A 24,947-nucleotide genomic window follows, 5' to 3' on the forward strand; every position below is an offset into this window, starting at 1 on the left:
GAAGAAAAAGGAACAGGGCTGCCAGTCTGTAAGGAGGGAGGAGGGGTTTAAGAACACAGTGGAGAAGGGAGGGGCCCCTGGCCAGCAGGGGCGGAGAAAGAGAGAGTGGTATTTGCAGGTGAATGAGAAACAGAATCCTGTGAAGGGAGGAGAGGGGGCTTTCTGGAGGGAAGAGACTCGAGCAAAGGAGATTTGCAGAGGGACCAGAGAGATGTCCCGAGAGAAGGGTGCTCCCAGGGTTTAGGCAGGATGGGGAGAGTGTTGGGAGTCCACAGAGAAGGAAAGATTAGGAGTGGAGGTTTTAAGTGAGGTTTCTTTGGCCAAAAATGGCCTGCGTGTAGAACAGAAGGCACAGAAATTAAGGACAGGAGCAAAGGGAGAAGAAAAGTCTGCACATAAGGAATTTCAGAAGCTTTCCCAGTCCGGTGGCAAAAGTTGTCAAGGTCCTTCAGAATATTGTAATCGAATGTCCTGTTTTCAGGCCAATGGGAGTCATTGTCTAATTTGTATTGGGGCCATGCCATGTTATAGAAGAAAATGAGTGTTTTTGGCTTAAAGTCAGAGAGGCCCAACTTAGTGAGGTTTTTTATGAGACATCCTAGAGGGGTCTGGTTGAAAGACTTAGACTCTGAGGAGCCCATAGTATAGACGAGTGAGCAAGAGGGGGCGTCTCCGCCTTTTGTCACTGTCCCAAGAGGAGAAAATTTCCGTGTTGGGGAGTAGTCCCTGATAGAGGTCGTCACCACCTGTCAGGGAGATCCGAGAGAGAGAGAGAGAGAGAGAGAGAGAGAGAGAGGAGAGGTTTGGCTAGGCGCCTAGTCTTCCATGCAGTCCACTGAGACTGAAAGTCAAACCCTCAAGGCGTGTCAGAGAAAACTGTCCAACCAGAGAAAATTTTGTGGAAAAGAGAAGCCGACCAGGGAAGGGGAAGGGAGAAACTCCTTACCTTTCTGATTGGACAGGGGTTCAGGACAGGGTTAGACTGCCAGCCAATCAACCTACAATTACACATCCAAACAGAATCAGGAAGTAAGCCCAGGACGAGCTGCCGCTGCCTATTGCTTCCCTGGTTATAAGTTTGGACGGCAAAGAGGGATCGTCCAGGCAGTTAGTACCCTGTCCCGGGTTTCAGCACCAAAGGTTGGAATCCACAGGAGTCCAAAAAGACCAGAGTAACAGGCTTTATTGAAAAGAAGAAAAGAACCCTGCCGGGCACTTCTCTCCCGGGGAGAAGAGCACCGGTTACAGACTAGGGACGAATTATATAGTGATTTGGAGAGCCTGAAGGGGTACTGAGTCAGAAGTTCTGGTATGTTCCCTTTTACGGTTTTATGGTTTCTGCTTCCTGGAACGCTTCTCCTTGAGAGGTTGATCAGCTTTTCTGGAACTCTTCTGCCTCAGGGGCAATTATCTACTAAATAAGGGTGAGGTCAGGCAGCCAGGTGGAACAACAAAAAGGCAGTTGGAATTTCTAGTAAATTCATACATCTATCAGTTACACGGCCTTAAAATATCTGTGGGGAACTACTTAGTGTTGTAAAGTAACTAAATCCACAAATCTGCGTGTGTTTGTAGAGGCACATAGTCCAAATAAGTTTTTGAAAAGTTTTATTAAAGGAGGAAATTTATTAAATATGCCGGCCGCATATGGCTGACACAGGGCAACAGACCCAAATTGTGCAGCCCCCAAAAACAGTTTAGGGGCTGTTTATATACTCCGAATTATACATGGGAGTGGAGAAAACCTGACATCACGGCATAAGTGTATACCTTTTGTTCAGAGATACAGACATTAACCACATGCTTTCAGAAGGGGAGGGGTGGTTTCTATGGGAACAAATGCCTGCAAATGGTCCATTAGCCCAAGAAAAGATTTAATTCCTTTCTCCCTACACCTGGCTAGCCATTGACCCCTCCCCCATAGGTATGGGGGAAGGTCAGGGAATACAAGTCTCCTTCCTCTTTCTGCATTTACAACACAGTGCCACCTTGGTCTTATGCTAATCACAGTCACAAAATCTTTCTGCACTCCTAGCCCAAATTAATGAAATGTTCTTTAAATTTCCTAAAATAATAATATTAATTCTGTAGCTTTTGGCACTTTACAACATTAGTACTGAGGAACCACTTATATTGTCATATAAGGTGAAATGACAATAATTCAGCATAAGTCTATAATATTTTTTTGCTCTTAAAATAAAAGGTCGGCACTATTTATTTGTGGTATGAAAGTACAGATGAATTTTATTCTTTGTTTCTAAGTTTTCTGCAGTAATTCTGTACTTAAATAATTAGGGGGGAGAGGGGTTCTAAGGATCTTTGTGACCTCAAAACACGTAGGGGAGGATTTGTTTTCTGAGTTGTTTAGGAGCAGGATGAGGAGGGGACAGGAAGGCAGTCCTGAGAGAGGGGGTTTATCTAGGAAATGTCATTGTTGTCATTAGCCCCGTGGGATGGGACGGAGTGCCAAACAGAGGAACAGAGATGGAAGAGGACACGTTGCTTTCCCAAGGCTGCTGTAACAAAAGGACCACAGACTGGGTGGACATAAATGACAGAAGTTTTTCCCCTTACAGTTCTGGAGGCCAGAAAGCCAAGATTCAGGAGTCAGCTGTGCTGTGCTTCCCTGGAGGGCACTAGGGAAGAATCAAACCTTCCTTACCTTTTGCAGCTGCAGGTGGCCCCTCTCTCCCTTACAGCCCCCGCCCACCCCCCACAGTCCTCAGCCGGTGCCTGCCTAACTTCAGTCTCTGCTTCTGTGTCATCACATTGCCTTCTCTTCTGTGTCCCTCTGTGTCCTTGCCTCTTCTTATAAGGGCAGCAGTCATTGGAGTGAGGGCCCACCCTAAACCTAAGATGACTTTATCTTGTGATTTTTAACTAACAACATTTGCAAAGACCTATCTCCAAATAAAGTCCCATTCTGAGGTGCCAGCTGGACATGAATTTTGGGAGCACATTATTCAGTCTTTGAAATTTTTTTGGTGTCACAGGCAGTCCATGGCCAAAAATCAATGATACAAAAAGTATGAAAAGGTATACAGCAGGGGTTGGGAACCTATGGCTCGCGAGCCAGATGTGGCTCTTTTGATGGCTGCATCTGGCTTGCAGACAAATCTTTAATAAAAAAAATAAGGCCTGACCTGTGGTGGCACAGTGGGTAAAAGCGTCAACCTGGAACACTGAGGTCACCAGTTTGAAACCCCAGGCTTGCCTGGTCAAGGCACATATGGGAGTTGATGCTTCCTGCTCCTCCCTCTGTTCTTTCTATCTCTTTCCTCTCTCTGTCTCTTTCTCTCTCTGTGTCTCCTCTCTCTAAAAATATGAATAAATTTAAAAATGTAAAAAAAAACAATGTGGTTCGAAACCCTGGGCTTGCCCAGTCAAGGCACATATGGGAGTTGATGCTTCCTGCTCCTCCCCCCTGCCCCCCTTCTCTAAAATGAATAAATAAAACCTAAAAAAATAATAATTGTAATAATAATGTTAAAAATATAAAACATTCTCATGTATTACAATCCATTCATTTCCTACTGCTCATATTCATGATTGTGGGTGGCTGGAGCCAATCACAGCTGTCCTCCGGGACAACACCAAATTTTTATTGGATAATGCAAAACATACACAGGTCATTGTATGGCTTTCATGGAATTACATTTTAAAATATGTGGCGTTCATGGCTCTCTCTGCCAAAAAGGTTCCCGACCCCTGGTATACAGTGAAAGCAAGCTCTCCTTCTGTCCCCGATCCTTAGCCGAGCTCACTAGTTTCTTGTCTATACAAATACATGCCTCTTTTTTTGTGCACAAACAGAAGCATCTCTACAATGTCTGTACCCTGCCTTTTTATTGGCCAATGTGGAGATCTGCCACATCTATTCCGAGGGATTTGCCTCATTTGGGTTCATGGCTGCATACTATTTCATTATTAGATAAAGCATAATGTATTTAACCAATCCCCTTTAAAAGAATTCTGGGTGGCTTTTAGACTTTTTTAAAAAAAAAAACTATGAATAATGCTGCAATGCTTCTTTTTTGTGTCTGTATGCTATAACTGTTTTTTTTTTTTAATTTATTTTTTTAACAATCTGTGTTTTTTGGAGTAGGTTTAGGTTTACAGAAAAATTGAAGGGCAGGTACAGAAATATCCCATGCACGCCCCGTCCCCACATGTGAACAGCCTCCCCCCTTATCAACATCCCCTACTAAACCTACACAGACTTATCATTATCACCCAAGTCCATAATTTGTATTAAGGTCACTATTGGTGTTGTATACTTTATGGGTTTGGACAAATGTATAATGATATGTACCCACCATTAGAATATCATACAGAATGTTCTCAATGCCCTAAAAATCCTCTGTGTCCTACCTAGTCGCCCCTCCCTTCTCCTAACCCCTGGCAACCACTGATCTTTTTTACTTCGAAAGTTTTGCCTTCTTCCAGAATGTCATATAGTTGGAATCACACAGTAGGTAGCCTTTTCAGACTGGCTTCTTTCACTTAGCGGTATGCATTTAAGGTTCCTGCTTATCTTTTCAGGGCTTGATAGCTCATTTCCTTTTAGCACTAAGTAATATTCCATTGTCTGGGTGTCCCACAGTTTATTTATCCATTAACCTACTGAAGGACATCTGGGTTGCTTCCAAGTTTTAGCAGTTATGAGTAAAGTTGCTATAAACATCCGTGTGCAGGTTGTTGTTGTGTGTGTGTGTGTGTGTGTGTGTGTGTGTGTGTGTGTGTGTGTAGATGTAGGTTTTAAACTCCTTTCGATAAATACCCAGGAGCACAGTTGTTGGGTTGTATGGTCAGAGTATGTTTAGTTTCTAAAAAACTGACAAACTGTCTTCCAAAGTGGCTGCCTCATGGTGCGTTCCCACCAGCAATGAAAGAGAGTTCCCCCTGCCCCAATCCTCACCAGCATGTGGTGGTGTCAGTGTTCACATTCTAATAGGTGTGGGCTATGTTCTTAATTCTTTAATTTTTAAATAATTACAGATTCACATGCAGTTGTAAGGAGTAGACAGAGGAATCTCATGTACCTGCTTTGCCCAATTTCCCTATCAGTAACCATTTACAAAACACTAATACAGCCTGACCAGGTGGTGGCACAGTGGATAGAGCATTGGACTGGAACTTGGAGGACCCAGGTTCAAAACCCCAAGGTCACAGGCTGAGCACGGGCTCACCAGCTTGAGTGCAGGGGTGCTGTCTTGAGTGTGGGATCACAGACATGACCCCATGGTCACTGGCTTGAGCCCAAAGATCACTGGTTTGAGCCCAAGGTCACTGGCTTGAGCAAGGTCACTGGCTTGAGCAGGGAGTCACTGGCTCTGCTGTAGCCCCCTGGTCAAGGCACATATGAGAAAGCAGTCAATAAACAACTAAGGTGCCGCAACAAAGAAGTGATGCTTCTCACCTCTCACCCTTTCTGTTTGTGTGTCCCTGTCTGTCCCTCTCTCTGACTCTCTCCCTGTCTCTGTCAAAAATACCCCACACAAAACAACTTTAATATAATATTCACAAGCAGACAATCGACACGGATACAAACCACCAATTTAATTCCGGTTGCATCAGTTTCACTTGCACTCATTTGTGAGTGTGTGTGTGCATTTAGCTCTGAAGTTTTTTCACATGTGCAGATTTGTGTGGTCACCACTATAATTAAGACACAGGATAGTCCATCATGAGGACCCCTTGTGCTACCCTTTCATAGACAGAGCCACCTCCCTGGCCTGCTACAACTGTGCTCATTTGTAAGGCCAGGAGCCGCCATCGTGGCCATTCACATGCAGGTTCCCATTGGATTCGGGCAGACGATAAAGAAATGGCGGAGTCAGAGGATGGGGGGCCATCCTATTTATTGGTGTCTCACCAAGACAGGCAAACCACAAAAGAAGACAAGGGAAAAGCAGAAAACCAGCTCTTCCCATGAAGGGCCAGGGATCAGGGAAGCCCCTGCAATTGTGATAGCAGGAACTGTGTGTCCAAGCTCCTGGTCTGTCCCACTTTATAGTGTAGAAAACCAAAATCCCTTAATCCAATATACAAACAAGGAAGTCTCTGATACAAAGCCACTTATCCAAGGCATAATTGGATTCCTCATGAGAGTGCACCACCCAGATCATACAATCAGTCAAGGGTGTGGGGAAAAGCTTAGTCCCAAAACCAAACCTTAGGCTACAACGACCTGGCCTGCTTACAGCCTGTCCCCCACACCCAATATAAGTCACAAGCGAGCAAACATATATATCATATTTACAAACTTATTTGACCAACATTCCACCCCTTTTGCTCGCTTTACAATCTAAACCACAGGCATCTTCCATGATGGTCACTATGCAAGGAGTAGGATACATTGCATAAACAGAAATAGTACCAACTACAGCAATAGGATTAACAGATCAAAAACTATGGGCCGCCTACTCCAGCGGCATCTTGTCTCCTATATCCATTAAGAGTTTAAAACACTGTGAAGCCTCCTACCATTTCTCACAATTCATGGTGAGACATAATTGATACTTGCTATCTTTTCACCTAAATTGGGGGAGATGTTTAAAAAATGATATCACATCTGCCATTAAGATGTTGGAGCCATAACCCCTAACAGACTAATGTGAAGAATGCCAAAGTTGAGAAACCCATCTAACCTATCTTTTCTAATAAAGAAAAGCTATAGAATATATGTTATAAAATAACAAATATTCTTTCTTCCTGATATAAAATTAGAAGTTCAGGCCCTGGCCGGTTGGCTCAGTGGTAGAGCGTCGGCCTGGCATGGAGGAGTCCCGGATTCGATTCCCTGCCAGGGCACACAGGAGAAGCGCCCATCTGCTTCTCCACCCCTCCTCCTCTCCTTCCTCTCTGTCTTTCTCTTCCCCTCCTGCAGCCGCAGCCGAGGCTCCATTGGAGCAAAGTTGGCCCGGGCACTGAGAATGGCTCCGTGGTCTCTGCCTCAAGTGCTAGAATGGCCCTGGTCACAACAGAGCAATGCTCCGGATGGGCAGAGCATCACCCGCTGGTGGGCATGCCGGGTGGATCCCTGTCGGGCGCATGCCGGAATCTGTCTGACTGCCTCCCTGTTTCCAACTTCAGAAAAATGCAAAAAAAAAAAAAATTAGAAGTTCACATAGGCACTAGGAAGTAATTTCATGTCACTCAAAAATAAAGAGGATATCTTCAAATACTGATAACTGGGGAGAGAATTTTGGGAGGTATATCCCTAATACCAGCTTGAATGAAAGGTTTCTAGCCAACTGGTGGGTGTAGTTGTAATACTCTCAGTTGCCAGGAGGGCAGCATACACAGCTGCCAGCTGCTTCTCTACTAATGAGTAACGAACTTCAGCACCTTTCCACAATTGGGACCAAAATCCAATAGGTTGCCGTAGGCGCTCTGTCCGCTGCCACAAGCCCCATCCAAACCCCTCCGAGGTTACATGAACATCCAGCTCACAGGGCCTGGCAGGATCAAACACATTCAAGGCCTGTGCCACCTTGACAGCTCTCTTAGCAGCTGCAAATGAACCTTGCGCCTGCTCAGTCCAATCCCAGCGAACCCCCTTTCGAATAAGGTTGTACAAGGGGCGTAGTAACTGAGCCAAATGCGGTATAAATGCTCGCCAATACCCCAACAAACCTAAGAATTCCTGTAACTGTTTTACCGTAGTGGGCACGGGGTATGCTTGAATCTTATCTATAACTGCGTCAGGGATAACTTTTGTCTTACCCGACCAGACAACTCCCAAGAATTTAACAGATAACCCAGGTCCTTGTAACTTGTTCTCGTTAACTGCCCAGCCACATGCTTTCAAATGGGATAGCAGGGTAGGGACTGCTTGCTCCAATTCTGAAAGAGAATCACTAGTTAGCATAATATCATCAATATAATGGTACAAGCGGACTACCTCTGGCTGTTTCCATTTAGCCAGGTCAGCAGCCACCAGCCCATGGCACAAGGTGGGGCTATGCAAATAGCCCTGGGGTAACACTGTAAAGGTCCATTGTCTCCCTTCCCAACTGAAGGCAAATTGGTCTTGACTCTCTCCAGCTATATCAATAGAGAAAAAAGCATTGGCCAAGTCTGCCACAAAGTGGTATGTCCCCAACTCATGGCTTAGCCGATCCATCATGTTAGCTATCGAGGGAACAGCAGCGTGCAAAGGGGAAACAACTTTATTAAGTTCCCTGTAATCTACTGTCATTCTCCAGGTTCCATCTGCTTTGCGCACAGGCCATACTGGGGAGTTGTAAGGACTGTGTGCTGGCCGGATGATCCCCACCTTTTCTAGTTCAAGGATTGTCCCTGTGACTTCTTCATAACCACCTGGCAGGCGGTACTGCTTGGTGTTAGTCACACGCCGAGGGATGGGTAATTGTAAAGGGGAATGTGATGCATGTCCCCGCAATACTGCCTTCACAACCCTGATCCGCAGCCGGAACTCCCCAGCTGTAGTTTCCAACCACAGTCCTTGCAAGACATCTACCCCCAAAATATATTCAGGAATAGGAGATACATACACCTTATATGGCTTAGGAGGCAGTCTCCCTATCCCCAATGGAATAGTTATTGGCTTCACTTGAACAGTTTGGCCCCCATAACCGTCAATGGCCACTGGGGTCCCAGCAAACCGCTCTGGGTTTCCATAGAGAAGGGAACATTCTGCACCTGTATCCACCAAGGCCAACACCTGTTGTACATTGGAAGGGGACCAGTGGATAGCCAGTTCCACATGTGGCCTCCGGTCCCCGCCCATCCCCGTTAGACGGGTCCCTCGGCCTTTTTCCTATTCAAACTGGTACAATGGGTCTTGGGAGTTCCCCTCTCCCTCGGCCGTCTCTATCATATAATCTTGTAACCGAGCTGTGCGTGCACCAAACGTTTTATTGGTAGCTGCTGGGGCCTTTCGTCTCAGTGGCTGGAACTTCTGTTCTGGTTTAAGCTGCCGCCAAAGCTCCAAAAGAATTTTATTAGACTGGCCATCCAATTTCCCCTTATCTGCTCCAGCCGCAATCAAGTCTACCCACATCTGCGTTCGGGTAACCTTTACAGGCCCGTTTCCCTTGTTAGTTGGGGGGGAAACATAGGCAGCAGCCCTCACTGCTTTATGATCCCGAGCAGCCTCCAGCTCTCCCAAATCTGCTACCATCTGTGTAACTGCATTGATGGGCTGCCCCACATAGGGGCCCAAGATGGCCACCAGTGACCCAAAAAGGGCTGACGGGGCGCTAGCAAGGACAAATTCCCTCATTTTGGCCGTAAACACTTCCTCGTCTGGCCCACGAGACCCAGGGTTGAAAACAGCATTCTTCATACCTAGTTCTCGAAGGACCTTTACTAACTCACTGTAGCACTGCCACCGACTCATTGCCCCCGGCAGTTCTCCAGCATTCTGCCAGACCATACGAATGGCAGCCATCACCCATTCTAATAGGGTATGGTCTCCTGGGTTGCCATGGCAGTTCTGAAGACGCTGCCTCAAGGAAGAGTGTGTGGTAATGGCGGCCAATTTCTCCATCTCTGTTCCGGAGAGCATGATGCCATCCACCCCTATATCCCATAATCGTAGTAACCAGGCTACCAGGGATTCAGTAGGTTTCTGCCTAAATTGTGCCCCCAACTCCATCAGCTCTGCCTGGGTATAGGGCCGGACCACAGAGTGTTCCATTACCTGGGCAGGAGGCTGTGGCTGCCCCTGAGGGACTCTTTGTTGCTGGGTTTTTACCTTCTTGGCGACAACTGGTCGGGCTCTCAGTGTGCGTATGGCAGCTTCAGCCTGAGCCTTCTCATCCTCAGAAGAGGAGTCGCAAGCGCCTGCTCCCGCTGACTCAAAGCCAATCCACCGGCACGGATGCTGCTGCTCCTTTGGTGACCGTTTAGGCTCCTGTGGCTGCTGGCTTTTGGCCGGAAGCTGAGACTCGAGCTCTTGAATCCGCAGTTGTTTCTCCAACAACTGCCGGTGAAGACGTTCAGCTTCCAGGGTAAACTGCAACTCGCGAACCCGTAATTCCTTCTCCAGTGCTCGCTCCAATTCCAGCCTTTTCTGCCGTTCTATTTGCAATTCATGCTGAAGCTTTTGACCTCGGGCAGTTTCCTCTTGAGTAAAAAACATGTAGCCCATGGCCCCTAAAAGGACAGCCATGGGGAGCCAGAGCAGCAACCAGTACTCTATCCCACCCATCAAGGGTGGTGGCTCCATACCAATCTCTGAATCCTGCCGGAAACTACGCCAGTTGTAAGGCCAGGAGCCGCCATCGTGGCCATTCACATGCAGGTTCCCATTGGATTCGGGCAGACGATAAAGAAATGGCGGAGTCAGAGGATGGGGGGCCATCCTATTTATTGGTGTCTCACCAAGACAGGCAAACCACAAAAGAAGACAAGGGAAAAGCAGAAAACCAGCTCTTCCCATGAAGGGCCAGGGATCAGGGAAGCCCCTGCAATTGTGATAGCAGGAACTGTGTGTCCAAGCTCCTGGTCTGTCCCACTTTATAGTGTAGAAAACCAAAATCCCTTAATCCAATATACAAACAAGGAAGTCTCTGATACAAAGCCACTTATCCAAGGCATAATTGGATTCCTCATGAGAGTGCACCACCCAGATCATACAATCAGTCAAGGGTGTGGGGAAAAGCTTAGTCCCAAAACCAAACCTTAGGCTACAACGACCTGGCCTGCTTACAGCCTGTCCCCCACACCCAATATAAGTCACAAGCGAGCAAACATATATATCATATTTACAAACTTATTTGACCAACATCATCATTGTAGCTTTAACTTTCCGAGTCACTATATGTCAGATGTATGTCCTATAAGAGGTGCATGCAATTGGGTTTTGCTTTCTGGCCCAATCTAAGAGACTTTTCCTTTTAGCAAAGGACTTTTTACCCCGTTTATTATGATGAAAAATAAAGAAACTACTGTTCTAAAACATTGATTGAAATAGGCATTTCACTCAGCTATTGTATCAGTAAGGAAAGGGAAACTGAGAGCAGTGACTGAACTTTCTTGAAATCATGAAACTCGTGACAGAGGAGGGCTTTGATCCACTTCACCATAGTGTTTCTATACTAATTTGGAGGTCAGCTCTTCCTTCCATCCGGGTGAGATATATCAACCCAACACCTTGTCATTCTGAATATGAAAGAGAGGGAACAATGCAACAACAGAGGCGATTAAAATCTACCAAGATACCCGCCTTTCCTATTGTAGGGAATAGCAGAACTCAGTGAAGTCCTTTGTAAGAGAAAAACAGAAAGCAAAATGGCCAGAACACTTGAAAATACAAGGATACACACAAGCATTGTGGTCACACACAAACATTCCACTTGATTCTGAAATGCCGTTCTTAGTTCTATACTTTGCCAGGTGCCTTCTCCTCTCCTTCTCACTTAACTGTGGGAGTGCTCTAGGCCAGGGATCGGGAACCTATGGTTCACAAGCCAGATGTGGCTCTTTTGATGGCTGCATCTGGCTCGCAGACAAATCTTTAATAAAAAAAATAATAACGTTAAAAATATAAAACATTCTCATGTATTACAATCCATTCATTTCCTACCGCTCATGTTCATGGTTGTGGGTGGCTGGAGCCAATCACAGCTGTCCTCCAGGACAACACCAAATTTTTATTGGATAATGCGTAACATACACAGGTTGTTGTATAGCTCTCATGGAATTACATTTTAAAATATGTGGTGTTCATGGTTCTCTCAGTCAAAAAGGTTCCCGACCTGTGCTCTAGGCTTTAAACTCAGACCAGCCTTGGCTTCTGTTATGGGGTTTGTAAGGTATTTTTCCCCGCCGAGAAGGAAGGAAGAGGGCCGGAGCCACAAAGTGTGGAATAATAAACGGCTTTATTGAGTACAGAGCACACATCCCGCCCGGCAAGGTTCCCTGGCCCCGAGGAAAGAAAGATGGAGAAGAGATGGAGGTCAGGGAAGTTGCAAAGATTAAACCGCATGGGAGATATTTAAAGGGTCCCTCTAGGGAAGTGGAGCTACTATGACATGGTGAAATTTCACTGGCTGGCAGACGATCGCTTCCTTCCAAATGGTTCCTGGGAAGCTTCCTTTGGTGGGCTTGATTATGGGCGGTCCTAGCCAAAGTGGGCGGGTCTGAGTTCCCCACATGACCATCCCCCATTATCCACCGACCTTACATTCTGACCTTTTGGGTTAAATAGAAAAAGGGGCACCGTTTATTCGTCTGGCTACTTCCTGCTGAATAGGGGAATCGTGGGGAAGGGGAGATTGGAAGGTGGTGGCTTTGAGGGGTGTTAGGAGGAATATCTGTGTGGCCGTGATTGGAGAAACTTCATGGATGCGGTCCTGTAAGGATTTTAAAAAAAGAGAGGAGTAATAGGGGATTTGCAGGGTCCAGCCTTTTGGTGAGCTGGAGATGGATCTGGAGTCCAGTGGTTCCAACTGCCAGTGGTCCTATAAGGAGGCAAGCTTGAGGCAGAACTGCATGTCAGGAGTGGCGTAAAAAGGGGAAAGGAAGAGGGTCTCATCCATTCCCATAACCGAAACCTGTGAGGGAACTAGAGGTCCAGAGTATGAAGGCAAAAACAGAGAAGGCAGCCCCCAAGTCCTCAAGAAATGGACTTACCCACTTGTTGCAAAACCCTGGGTTCTCCGAGTCCAGGCTGTGTCCTAGGAGTTCGAGCGATGCACCCACCTGGCTGGATTGGCCTTCCCATTCGGGCGGCTTGTCCTCCATGTAGAGGCGCTGAGGAAAAGCCTGTTGCCCAAAGAGGCAATCACTCCGCCAGTGACTGGGCTGTTTGCAGTCAGGGCAGGGCTCAGTGGGCAGCCGCTGGCAAGAGCCCTGCCGGGACCGGTGGTCCTGCTTGCCACACTTAAAGCAAGCTGTTGGTGGCTCTGCTGGTCACAGGGTTGCCACAAGAGTTTGGGTTTGGAGTGTTACCTTCTGCTGCATGGGGACCTGACGAACAGCCTTGGCCTGCTTCTACTAGTTGGGACCGTTAAAAACTTTAAATGCCATGTTCACAGGTTCCGGATAGGGGTTTGGGGGATTGGGAATAAGAGGAGGGGGGGCTCATGCCGAGCCCGGCACCCAGATCCTGCAGGAAACGCTGGACAGGGCAGGAACTTCCTGCAAGAAAATTGGGGTTGGACGTCCTGAAAACTGATATAAGAGCCAATGCCAGGCTGAGAAAGGCCTGATGGAGGCGGGACTAGAGAATACAGTGAAGGGAGGGGCCCCTGGCCAGCAGGGGAGGAGAAAGAGAGATGATAGTGATGAATAAGAAACAGGTTTTTGAGAAGGGAGGGGAGGAGGCTCTCAGAGGGAAGAGAGTTTGGAGTCCACGGAGAAGGAAAGATTAGGAGTGGAGGTTTTAGGTGAGGTTTCTCTGGCCAGAAAAAGGCCTGCGCAGTGGAACAGGTGGCACAGAGATTAAGGACAGGTGCGCAAATAATTAGAAGCCGTGTATGTAAGAGATTTCCAATCAGTTCCCAGCTTTTGGGGATAGTTAAATTGGTGAGAGTGTTAAAACCGAAAGTCCCTTCAGGAGGCTAATTCAGTGGGTTCTGTGGCCTGGCCACAGCGGAGAAGAACAGTTTCTTCTTCCTTAGGGAGGGAAATTCCTGTGCCCCAACAGCCGCACTCAGTTCTCGGAGTGGTCAGACTTGAGCATTAGTGTCCTAAAAACTCAAGGTTCAGCCATGGACGAAAGTGGATGTGCTTGGGGACAAGCACACGCACTCGGACGGACAGAAAAGACTTCCCTGACGTAGCTACGGTCTCGGACAGGGAGTCTCGGAGGAAAGAACCGAGAGGAATGCTGGAGGCAGGGGACTTACCGCACCGTGCGCCGAAGTGGGTGTAAGTCGAAGATCCTGGTTCTTTCTCGAAGGGGAGGGGAAAGGAGCGGTCCTTGCAGACTTCTAACTCCTCCCAGGTTTTGGCACCAAAATGTAAGGTATTTTTCCCCGCTGAGAAGGAAGGAAGAGGGCTGGAGCCGCAAAGTGTGGAATAATAAACGGCTTTATTGAGTACAGAGCGCACATCCCGCCCGGCAAGGTTCCTGGCCCGAGGAAAGAAAGATGGAGAAGAAATGGAGGTCAGGGAAGTTGCAAAGATTAAACCACGTGGGAGATATTTAAAGGGTCCCTCTAGGGAAGTGGAGCTACTATGACGTGGTGAAATTTCACTGGCTGGCAGACGATCGCTTCCTTCCAAATGGTTCCTGGGAAGCTTCCTTTGGTGGGCTTGATTGTGGGCGGTCCTAGCCAAAGTGGGCGGGTCTGAGTTCCCCACATGACCATCCCCCATTATCCACTGACCTTACAGGGTTCATGTGCAATTTTGTAGCTTTAGCTACTTTTTACACTGATGGCTCCCCAATTAAATCGCCCAGCCAGAACAAGACTCATCTATCTGCTGCCCACTCAATATCACTTGGATTTCTAATCGGGTATCTCAAACTTAACCTACTCCCAATTGAACTCTATTGCCCACCCATAATAATACCTTCTACCCATCTCAGTAGATGGGCCTTCACTGTAACAGCCTCAGGCCCCAAACCTGACTCACCTTGAAGTTGTATTTGACTCCGCTCTCTCCCACCCCACACCCACTGTAAAGTCCTGTGGATTCTTCAGACCCAACCATTCTTATCATTTCTACTGACCTTGTTCAAGCGGCTGCTACTTCTTGCTCTGCCCACGGCAATAGCTTCCTAACAGGTCCACCTTTTTCCTCTCTTACAAGCCTAGAGTCTATTTTCCAGCCCAAGTGATCATTTTAACATATGAATTAAATCAGGGCCACTGCTAGCCCATATATGAAGCCATAGGGCCAATTAGAAAAAGCCTACCCACAAGTGGATATAACTCTGTGAACACCTAGCTTTACAAATGGATGACAACTTGGTGCAATCAATCAATAAATAAATCAAAGTGCCGCTCTCTCCAGACAGACACAGCACCTCCACCATCCCTGGCCCCCACGTCTCATAGATTTTGGGATGGACTTCAGACCCCACCGTTTTGCTCTGACAGGGCCATTTGCAGTTCCTAATATTATGCCTTGGGAGTATATAATACAAAGCATATTGGGAATATATACACAAAGAGGACTTATTAATGTTGTCTTGTCCTGTGAAGATAATCTTTTCATCATTATAATTAATTTGTTTCTACTAGACAATTGCTGGAAACAACCCAAACATATTAATTGATTGAAAAACACATAAACAAATTGTAGCATATTTATACAACGAAATACTGCATAGCAATCTTTTTTTAAAAAAACTACTGATACCCACAACATTTATATGAAGTTCAAAAATAGGCAAACTAATCACTGGTTATGAAGTCAGAATAATGGTTACCTCTGGGTGGGGTACTGATGGGGAGTAGTCACAGGCAGCTGTTCTATGACTTGATCTGGCTGGTGATTTCTCAGTGTATATAGTGTATGTCAATTTATCGAGCCGAGGACTTCAATCTATGTACTTATCCTATAGAAACCACACCTTAATATCAAATGTAAAAACAATAGTTTGCAAGTATTTAGCACACTCTAAATGTTTCACTATTGTTTCAGTTCGGCACTTCTAAGATCCCTCCGCACTTGAATTTCATGAGGTTTCACGGCCCCTGCAGTAACCTTGTTTTCCATGTTTCTAACCAGAAAGTTGTATGACCCCTGGGGACACCACTAATTCTACAACAGACGACATGAGCATGGATGTGGTGCCGCAGAACTTGCTGGACAGCCAGGCAGGGCGAGAGTGGAAGGCTGGTGCCGGTCTGCAAAGGTAACCCTGAGAGCTCGCCCCCCCTCCCCCACCCAACGCGCTGCCCCCGGGGAATGGGCGACTTCTGTGGAAATGCACCCTGCGACCTCATGGTGTGCAGCTGGTGTGTTCCAAAGATGTTAGGCACAATGTGGGCCCTGTCTTCCCACTTAGGAAGGTATATTCTCCTAGGGGGAAAAAAATACTCCACAGGGTAAACGAACTATTTTGGAGAGTAAGTCAAGATTTAATTAGGTACATGGCATTGAATAATGGGGCTCAAAGGACCTACATTGTCCCACCTGGGGGGGTCTCTCCTGTATGAGGCCCACAAAGCAAGAACTCAGTCTTTTTGGCTCATATATCACCAAGCAAGTCTTGTAGTATTAATGCATTCATGAATTTAAGCCCAGTTACCTGTTAGCACACTAGCACCATCAGCCTCTAGCACAATGAAGACGATCAACAGATGTTCGCTGAGTGAATGAGGCACAGCATGTGTATGTGTGTGTGTGTGTTGTACCTTGTGGAAACAGTTGCAATTTGACACTATAACAATAGGCATTGCTGTCTAATGAAGAATGTACTGTGGCCAGAATGTCCATATTTGAGGTATATGGTTTATTTTAAAACACCCAGAAGCCAAGTTTGCATTAGCTGTCAACCAAGATAAAGACAAGACTTTAGACTCAATGCAAAGTGGTGCTTCCCATATTGGCAACTACATATCAAATTGTTGTTTCTCATTGTCCCTGCGAACCTGGGAAAGGCAGGGATCAGGGTGGGCTGGGTGGTGGCATCTGTCAAGTTCGGGGTTTCTCCTGGCCTTCCTCCCACCCCTTCCCCGCTGCAAGCCCCGGCAGCCTGCTGCTCTGTAAACTGATATACAGCTGATTGACTGATCATTGGGCTTAAACACATTCATTCATTAATACTAAAGGGTTTCCTTGGTAGTGTACTTGGTTTTCAATGTTTTCCATTAAGGAAGTGTGTGTGTGTGTGTGTGTGTGTGTGTGTGTGTGTAGGAAGAGAGAGACACAGAGAGAGATTCAAAGTTATATGTGTAGATGCCTTCAGTGAGAAATTCCTGACATTAACTGACATGTGAGGTGAACAGCTGAAACAGAGGGTTCTGGAGCTCTGTGACCCATTAAAACTCCATCCCACCCACGTGCCGCTTTGGGCGTGTCCTTTTTCCTCTCTGGGCTTACATTCCCTCCACCCAGAAGTAAAGGAGGCAGCTCAGGTCCTCTCCAGGGTTCCTTCCAGCTCTGAAACTCTTCCTCTTCTTCTTCTTTCCCTATCACTTTAATCTGTTTTAAGTATCACCTTCCTTCCTTCCTTTTTTTTTTACAGAGACAGAGCAAGAGTCAGAGAGGGATAGATAGGGACAGACAAACAGGAACAGAGAGGGATGAGAAGCATCAATTATCAGTTTTTCGTTGTGGCACTTTAGTTGTTCATTGATTGCTCTCTCATATGTGCCTTGACCATGGGCCTTCAGCAGACCGAGTAACCCCTTGCTCAAGCCAGCGACCTTGGGTCCAAGCTGGTGAGCTTTTGCTCAAACCGATGAGCCTGCACTCAAGCTGGTGACCTCAGGGTCTCGAACCTGGGTCCTCCGCATCACAGTCCGACGCTCTATCCACTGCGCCACTGCCCAGTCAGGCTCTTTATTTTTTATTTTATTATTTTTTTATTTTTTATTTTTTTATTGAGAGGAGGAGAGGCAGAAACAGACTCCTGCATGTACCCTGTCCAGGATCCCCCTGGCAAGCCCACTAGGTCGTGATGCTCTGCCCATCTGGGGCATTTTTTCATTACTCAGCAGCTGAGCTATTCATAGCACCTGAGGCAGAGGCCACAGAGCCATCCTCAGAGCCCAGGGCAAACTTGCTTCAATCATGCCATGGCTGTGGGAGGGGAAGAGAGAGAGAGAGAGAAGAGAGAGGGGGAGGTAAGGAGAAGCAGATGGGCGCTTCTCCTGTGTGCTCTGACTGGGAATCAAACCCGGGACATCACATGCCGGTTGACACTCTACCACTGAGCCAACTGAGCCAAGTCCTCACATTCCTTCTCATATGTATCAAAACTCATACTGAAAAATGACTTCTGGGTTGTAAAAGAGGGTTTATTTTTTGTACCTGTATGTAGTCTTTGCCTCTGACACTTGTTTCTGAGCTAGGGAATCTGTCATCACCAGGCTCTTGATCTCAGCCTGGAGGAAATACACCAGTGACAGTTGGCATGAAGGAAGCGCCCAAAAGAGCAGGCTTTCCTCTGCCCTGTTACTGCTCTCTCATGGAGGACACACTCATCTGGGCTGGCAGAGAGCCCTTAATACTTCAGACTATCAGATATTAGGGGAACATCTTTGTCCGTGACTTCTTCCATGGAGGACCAGTCCTCTCTGCTTAGTGGTGGGTAGTCAGGAAAGTTGGCCAAGTGCCAAGGAGAATAGTCAGAATATTACTGATCATCTATTTTGGCCCTCTTGGTGTGGTACCCATGATAGAAACAAAGACACACCGTGATAGCCAAACACAAGGACATCAAGGTGAAGGATGCATTCTATAATATGGCGCCTCCTCCCTCTGGCTCACCTCTACATTATATAGCCTCCCGCCCAATACCTGGGCTCCTCTTTCTCCTACTTTTCACAGACCTACCCTTTCCCTTAGTCCTGATCTCAACTAGGATCTTAGTATCTCCCCAGTGCCTCTTGTTGGTGACAGATCTGTAGTCTCTCTGAGCAAGGCTATAAATATTTGTCAGGACTCATCTACCTTCTCCATCTCTTGGCCAAGGCTGTGTTTCTCCCATGGGTTCCCTTGTATGTGTTCCTTCCCTTCCTGGAACCAGCAGCTCCCAGCGACACTCTGGGACTTCTCAGGGTCAAGGCTGGAGGTGACCTGAAAATTTGGCTTCGCCATCTGGGAGTTTGAAGTCCAACCTTTCTTTCACTCATCCATAGGGACAAGGATGACGTTCTTATGGATGAAGATGTGGAGCAACAAGACGGAGATCTGTCCCCTGAAGAAAGAATATTTTTGGAAGAGTTTCACTTCCTTAAAGAGGAGCTAGAAAAGTTCATCAGAGAGCTCCAGGCCTTTGCAGATGACATAGATAAATCCCACAGAGCATTCACCACGACCAATGTGGTGACCAGCTCCATCTCTGCCATCTCAGGAGTGATGAGCATCCTAGGTTTAGCCCTTGCTCCAGTAACAGCAGGAGGAAGCCTGGTGCTTTCCATTGCTGGTGGCAGTTTGGGGACAGCAGCTGGGGCCACCAATATCGTGAGCAACATTGTAGAATACTTTCATAATAAAAATGTCCAAGCTCAGGTCAGCAGCCAATTTTCCATCCTTGACCAAGAGGTCAAGAAGGCTGAAGAGAAAGCACCCAATATTAATATTGGAAAGGCTGCCATCGACAGTTATACAACCATCAAGAACATCAGTAAAAACGTCCATGCCTTTAAAATAGCCAGAGCCAACCCACGCCTGGCCAATGCCGCTGAGCGTCTCCTGACCACTGGCCGAGTCTCCGCCCGAAGCAGCAGGCAGGTGCAAAAGGCCTTTGGGGGTACAACACTAATGATGACAAAAACTGCTCGCTTGGTGAGCGGTACAGTGGCTGGCCTCTCCCTCTGCGCAGATTTGTATGTCTTCCAGAAGGACCTGAAGGAGCTCACGGAGGGAGCAAGGACAGAGATTGCAGAAGAGCTGAGGGCCAATGCTAGGGAGATGGAGAGAAAGCTGACGGAACTGACCCAGCACTATAAGAACCTGCAACAGGTGAGGCTGGGCATTCCCTCCGGGGGAGGGCGAGGGGGTGATGACAGAATGCAGATGGAACGGGGATTTATGGGCACCAGAGATTATGGGGAGGGTGTTAAGAAAGCCAGGCCTTGTGTGAAGTTTGCATGGAGGCTCCTGAAGACATGGGGCTCTTGGAGATAGTGGTGCCTGTCCTGGGTAGATCTGGTCATGCCATCTGTTTCTCTCTTGAAGTCTTTGTACAGAAGAGGACACTGGGCACCAGGGAGGGTGAAGGACTGAAGTGTATCCTAATATTCGTGTGTTGAAGCTCTAAGCCCTAGTGTGACCATTTGGAGATGACGCTTTGGGGAAGTGACTGGGGTTGAATGAAGTTGTGGACAAAAAACCCCCCCAAATTTTTAAAATAAATCAAGATGTGGACATATGTTCAACCTGACAAGCTTAGGGAAAGCCTGCATGGTGGCCTTACTGACTGTGGGACCTAAAGTAAACACACAGGATGATCTGAAATTGAAACTTTTTAACTAAAAGCAGTTTATGGTGGGCAGTCATATCCTAGGAGTTATTCTCTATCTAAACAGATGTCAATGCTTGCTTTTACTCAAACCTGTCTGCTGTCTTTTGCATCTACGATAATGTACCTGATGACATGGCTTTGGAATGTAAGGGTCATCTTCCTTTTCCATCAGGCCAGACATCCCACCAGAGCAGACGCCAACAGACCCCTCACTGTTATTGTCATGTGGACCATTAACTGCTAACTGTCCTGTTCCTGCCTGTGTAAAGAAGCTTCAGCATATACACTTTTACTTTTTACCTGATCCCAGACATTTCCCCACTTTGCTTTCTCCCACCTCCCTAATCTATCACCAGTCAATTTCATGTAACCCCCTTCCGTCTTCCCCTTTGATTATAAGGTATAAAATAAGTGGTGAAACTGCCATTTCCAAAGCATTTTTTTTTTTCAATCTGTTGAGACTTTGCTTCCCGGCAGTTGTCGACAGTTTGGCTCAAATAAATTGACAAAAATTCTTACAGGTTTGGGAGGGTTTTTTTTTATGTTGACAAGGTCATAGGGGTAGGACCATACCACTGAATGGGTGTCCGTATAAGAGGAGGAGGAAACACAAGAGGGCTATCCCCCTGCTTGCACTGGCCGGGAGGACAGGCCATGTGAGGACATGGCAAGACAGTGGGCATCTGCAAGCCAGGAGGAGTCCTGACCAGGACGTGGCCAGCCAGCACCTTGATCTGGGACTTGCAGCCTCCGGAACTGTGAGAAAATACATTTCTGTTGTTTGAGCCACCCAACCTGTGGTATTCTGTTATGGTGGCCTAAGCTAACAAAGGGAGCGTCCATACCCTTCCCAGTTCTCCCCGCCGGGCAGAGGTAGAGTCAGGATGACAGAGCCGGGAGGCCTGACATCAGAGCGCGGGCCTGACGCCCGCCATGCTGTTCCGGAGACCCCAGAGCTGTACTGTGATCAGTGTTCTGTTTCTTTACATAAACTCTTGCAGGAAAAAAGGCTGAGGATCTCATCTTTGAAGAAAACCATGGTGACTCCGCCTCAGCCTCCAGCTAGTCACAGGGAAAAGAACCCCTCAGCCACCAGCCAGGCACAGTGACAGGTGAGGATGAAGGCTGGCTAAGCCCAGGGGCCTCTAAGTGGAGTAAAAAGGGACAGGCTGGGGGCAGGTAAGGTGGGCAGAGGAAACCTAGAGACTCACTATCTGGGAGGGCCTGCCAGGTCCCCAGGGCCCTGTTAGCTTGTGGGTGTTGTGAAGCTCAATCTGCCCCTCTCCTCCATTGCCACCCAGTGTCTTCAATGCCCCTCACCCCATCACGGGGTGCTGACACAGTCACTGTGCTTCTTCAGTTCCCACTCCCTCTCTCCCACAGTCAGTCCGCATGACTCTTTTATGCTGGGCTCTGTATTAAGTGCTGGTAATAAGACAGGAGGGTCCCTGATGAGGAGGGTGTCACTCAAAAAATAAAAAGGCCCTTCAAAGCAACAGAGGAATAATCATTTGCTTAAGACCAGTAGGAATAGCTATTCTGGAATCCTTAATGCAAGCAGAAGCCCAAATCGTATCCCGATTAGGACATCAAGGAAAGGGGTAGTTATGAGAAAGGGAAGGGGAACAATGACATCAACAGAAGGAAGAGGTTTCTATTGTGACCGATGAGCTAACATAGTGATGTTTGTTCTAAACAGTGTTTTTAGGTTTTAGTCTGGTAGTCATCAGTCTGGTAGTCTCAATCACTGCTTTCTTGTTATCTTTGTAAACTGTTTTTTTTTGGGGGGTACAAGATTGCTCAGGCCCAGTCTAAAGATTATCTGGACATTCCAAAGGTTTGAGGCATAAGGTGCACAAGGCAGGGCCTCTGGGATGAGGCTTGGGCTCCATTTCAAAGCAGCTCTGTTTATATTATTGTTAACAAGAGTTGGCTGTGTTCCTTCTTCCTCAACTCACCTTTGATTGCTTCTCTGCTCTCTTCCTCCCCCACCTGGGCAGCAATTGCTGGTTAAGGTCCTCACAAATGGATGTCACTGGAACCTGCTCAACCGGATTCCATTATGAAGGAGAGAGGCCCTGTCATCCCCAAGACCCAAGTTCTTGGAGCTCCTAATGACATCGCAACTTATAGGAACCTTCCTGCCTGCCTGGTTCACCTATCTTAAACATATGTTTTTGGTTTTAAATATTTTAGCTGCGCTCTTGAAAGTAGTGCATTGGCATATTAAATGCAATTTTGTAAAATTCAGGAAAGTAAAGTATAGGGGGAAGAAATAATGCACCTACCGAGGGTGACAACTGTTGATGTTTTGGCATAGAATTTTCTTCCTGAGCTTTCCATGGGTTGGGTGTCAAAGTGCTTACTGGCTTTATGTAGCTGCCCTTAGACTGCCGCCGGGGACGCCCTGCGCCCAGGCTGTGCTGTAGAACAGCCGCTCTTCTGCACTCTGGAGTTCTCTCTCCTTCTCAATGCCTGTATTTGCCTGCCGATCTATTACTTTTCCTTATGTTGTTCTCACTTAGCGATATTTCCTACTGCTCAATACTCCACTTTGTTTTTCTAAACATTGCTTTTTAGGTTGCAAAATATTCTCTTGACTGAACGTACAATCTTTTAATTAGACATATATTAGTCATCACTTTATCAAAACCAACTCAAACTGGCCCATGCAAAAAAGGGAATTTACTGTCTCATGTACTTAAAAAGCTTAAGGGCACAAGCGGGCTTCAGGTGTGTCTGGAGCCAGAGGACAAAAATTATGCCACCAGCCCTCTGTCTTCATTTCTCAGACAGGCTTCCTCCATGCGCAGGCAAGATGGCCCCAGGACCCCCAGGTGTGCCCCTCCCACCTGGAAAGGGGCGTGGCAAAGCCCACCACCCACTCTAATTGGTCAGGACTGGGTCACGTGCCTTTGCCTGCGCCAGTTGCTAGGATTTAAACAGTCTTAGAATGGAGCTAGAAGCTGGAAGATGAAAGCAACAAATGGTACCCCCCATGTCCCTTGGGTTTCAGGATCATTTAGATCATTTCAAATTTCTTTTGCTATATGATGGTAAAATGAGTATCTGTGTGCCAAAAGATTTTTGCATTATTATTAAAGTGGAGGGGGAAAAGCGCCATTATCAACATTTTGGACGACTGCTTGCCAGCCTTCTGATCTAGGGTGTGCAGTTGTAGTCCCGTGCCTGGGCCACTGTTTTTCTGGCTTTTGTTGCTCTCATTTCTTCGTTTTAACTTTATAGTTACAGACTGTAACTGTAAATAAACAGCTTTCTCCACATTTTGTATTGTTCTTAATGTAAACATTTCTGAGTAAACATTTTCAATAATAACACATGGCATAAAATAAATAGTCACCAGGCTTGGAGTTTTGTTTGTTTTATAGCATGTCTGGAATTTAAAAAGAATGAATTAGAGACTGGATAGTTGAGACGCATCTCTGACACTTGTTTGCCTGGTCTCATTCCTGAGCTTTGGTTCCTCCAGCCAGGAAGTAAGTGTGACCTGAGACCCAGCGCACCATCTGCGCGCGGGTTTGTAGTGCCCCGCTCACAGAAGGCGAAGTCTGGGAGGAAATACCCTTCGCAGAAATTCAAATTCTTAACAACGCATTTGAGCCACTATCAGGGGAGGAGGGAGAGGTTCATTCTTCCCTCTTCTCTCATTCTCAGACTCTGCCCATGAAAACAGAGGCCCTGGGACTAATTTTCCCTCCCCCCTCTCTGGCCCCTCCAGCCTCCCTGACTCAAAGCTCAAGCAGCATTGCGGAGGCCTCCTCCCTGCAAGGCCTCCAGCGCCAGGCTGCTCTCTGTGTCCTGGTCTATATCTCAGGAGCTTCGTTTCCTAGACCAGGGGTCGGGAACCTATGGTTCGTGAGCCAGATGTGGCTCTTTTTGTTGGAATCCATGGGAGTCTGAAAAGACCAGAGTAACAGGCTTTATTGAAAGGAAGAAAGGAACCCTGCCAGGCTGACTCGCAAGAGGAGTCTCGAGCCAGGCACAGCCTGGGACCTGGGTTTTAAAGGTTTTGGGAAGGGGGAAGTGAGAAGGGTCATGGGGCATTAGCCCATTGGCTGCTAAACCAAGGAGGGTCTTTTATGGAAGTTTGCCAGGACTTTTCGGCTTGTGACGTCAGACATTCCTTTGTGGTTAGTTATCTGCTGCAAGCCCTGAAAGGAGACTTACTGGCAGGGTTAAAGAAATGAAACCTAAGACTTTTGATGGCTGCATCTGGGTCGCAGACAAATCTTTAATAAAAAAAATAATAACGTTAAAAATATAAAACATTCTCATGTATTACAATCCATTCATTTCCTACCGCTCATGTTCATGGTTGCGGGTGGCTGGAGCCAATCACAGCTGTCGTCCGGGACAACACCAAATTTTTATTGGATAATGCGTATTATACACGGGTCATTGTATGGCTCTCACGGAATTACATTTTAAAATATGTGGCGTTCATGTCTCTCTTAGCCAAAAAGTTTCCCAATCCCTATCCTACCTAGACCATCTGGGATTCTGGTGAACACATGCCTTCACCTCACGCTCCCTAGTTAAATGTACACTCCTAGCCAGAGGAGGCTCATTAAGTCTCAGAGCTGCTTGGGGCAACCCCACCCCACCACTGTTCTTCTCCCCCTTCCAGGTGGAGTGGGGTGTTTCATGGGTATCCCTGAGGCACAGGGGCATAGGCCATTCCACCGTGATAAGGCAGACCAGGAGTTCTGAGAAACCTATCAATTCTCAGATGTAATCTATATTTAATTAAGATGAGGAAGATGCACACATTCCACTAAAAGAGAAGCAATCAGCTATCAGATGTTACTCAATACCCAAACAATACAGTGTGTGAGGCTTTTCCAGAGTATTGGACCTTCTA

The 24,947-nt window shown here is 46.9% G+C and overlaps 1 protein-coding gene, 1 long non-coding RNA gene and 1 pseudogene across 4 annotated transcripts in view; 2 read left to right on the forward strand and 1 right to left on the reverse strand.

Moving 5' to 3' along the window:
• Nucleotides 1-20,583, forward strand: part of LOC136387190 (apolipoprotein L6-like) — a 64,907-nt gene extending 44,324 nt beyond the window's left edge. For all 3 annotated transcript variants that reach the window (XM_066358292.1, XM_066358293.1, XM_066358291.1), the window contains exons 2-3: nt 15,658-15,784; nt 18,738-20,583. In XM_066358292.1, the coding sequence (XP_066214389.1) occupies nt 15,666-15,784; nt 18,738-19,728 (1,110 nt within the window). In that variant the 5' untranslated portion in view covers nt 15,658-15,665 and the 3' untranslated portion in view covers nt 19,729-20,583. The remainder of the gene's footprint in view (nt 1-15,657; nt 15,785-18,737) is intronic.
• Nucleotides 17,830-17,971, reverse strand: LOC136389932 (small nucleolar RNA SNORA40; annotated as a pseudogene).
• Nucleotides 20,584-21,016: 433 nt separating the features above from the next.
• On the forward strand, nt 21,017-23,349 carry LOC136387192 (uncharacterized). Its single transcript, XR_010748091.1, has 2 exons — nt 21,017-21,177; nt 22,066-23,349. It is a non-coding gene; the product is annotated as an uncharacterized lncRNA (long non-coding RNA).
• The last annotated feature ends 1,598 nt before the right edge of the window (nt 23,350-24,947 follow it).

Source organism: Saccopteryx leptura, chromosome 1 (assembly GCF_036850995.1).
Source record: "Saccopteryx leptura isolate mSacLep1 chromosome 1, mSacLep1_pri_phased_curated, whole genome shotgun sequence".
NCBI classification, from domain to species: Eukaryota; Metazoa; Chordata; class Mammalia; order Chiroptera; family Emballonuridae; genus Saccopteryx; species Saccopteryx leptura.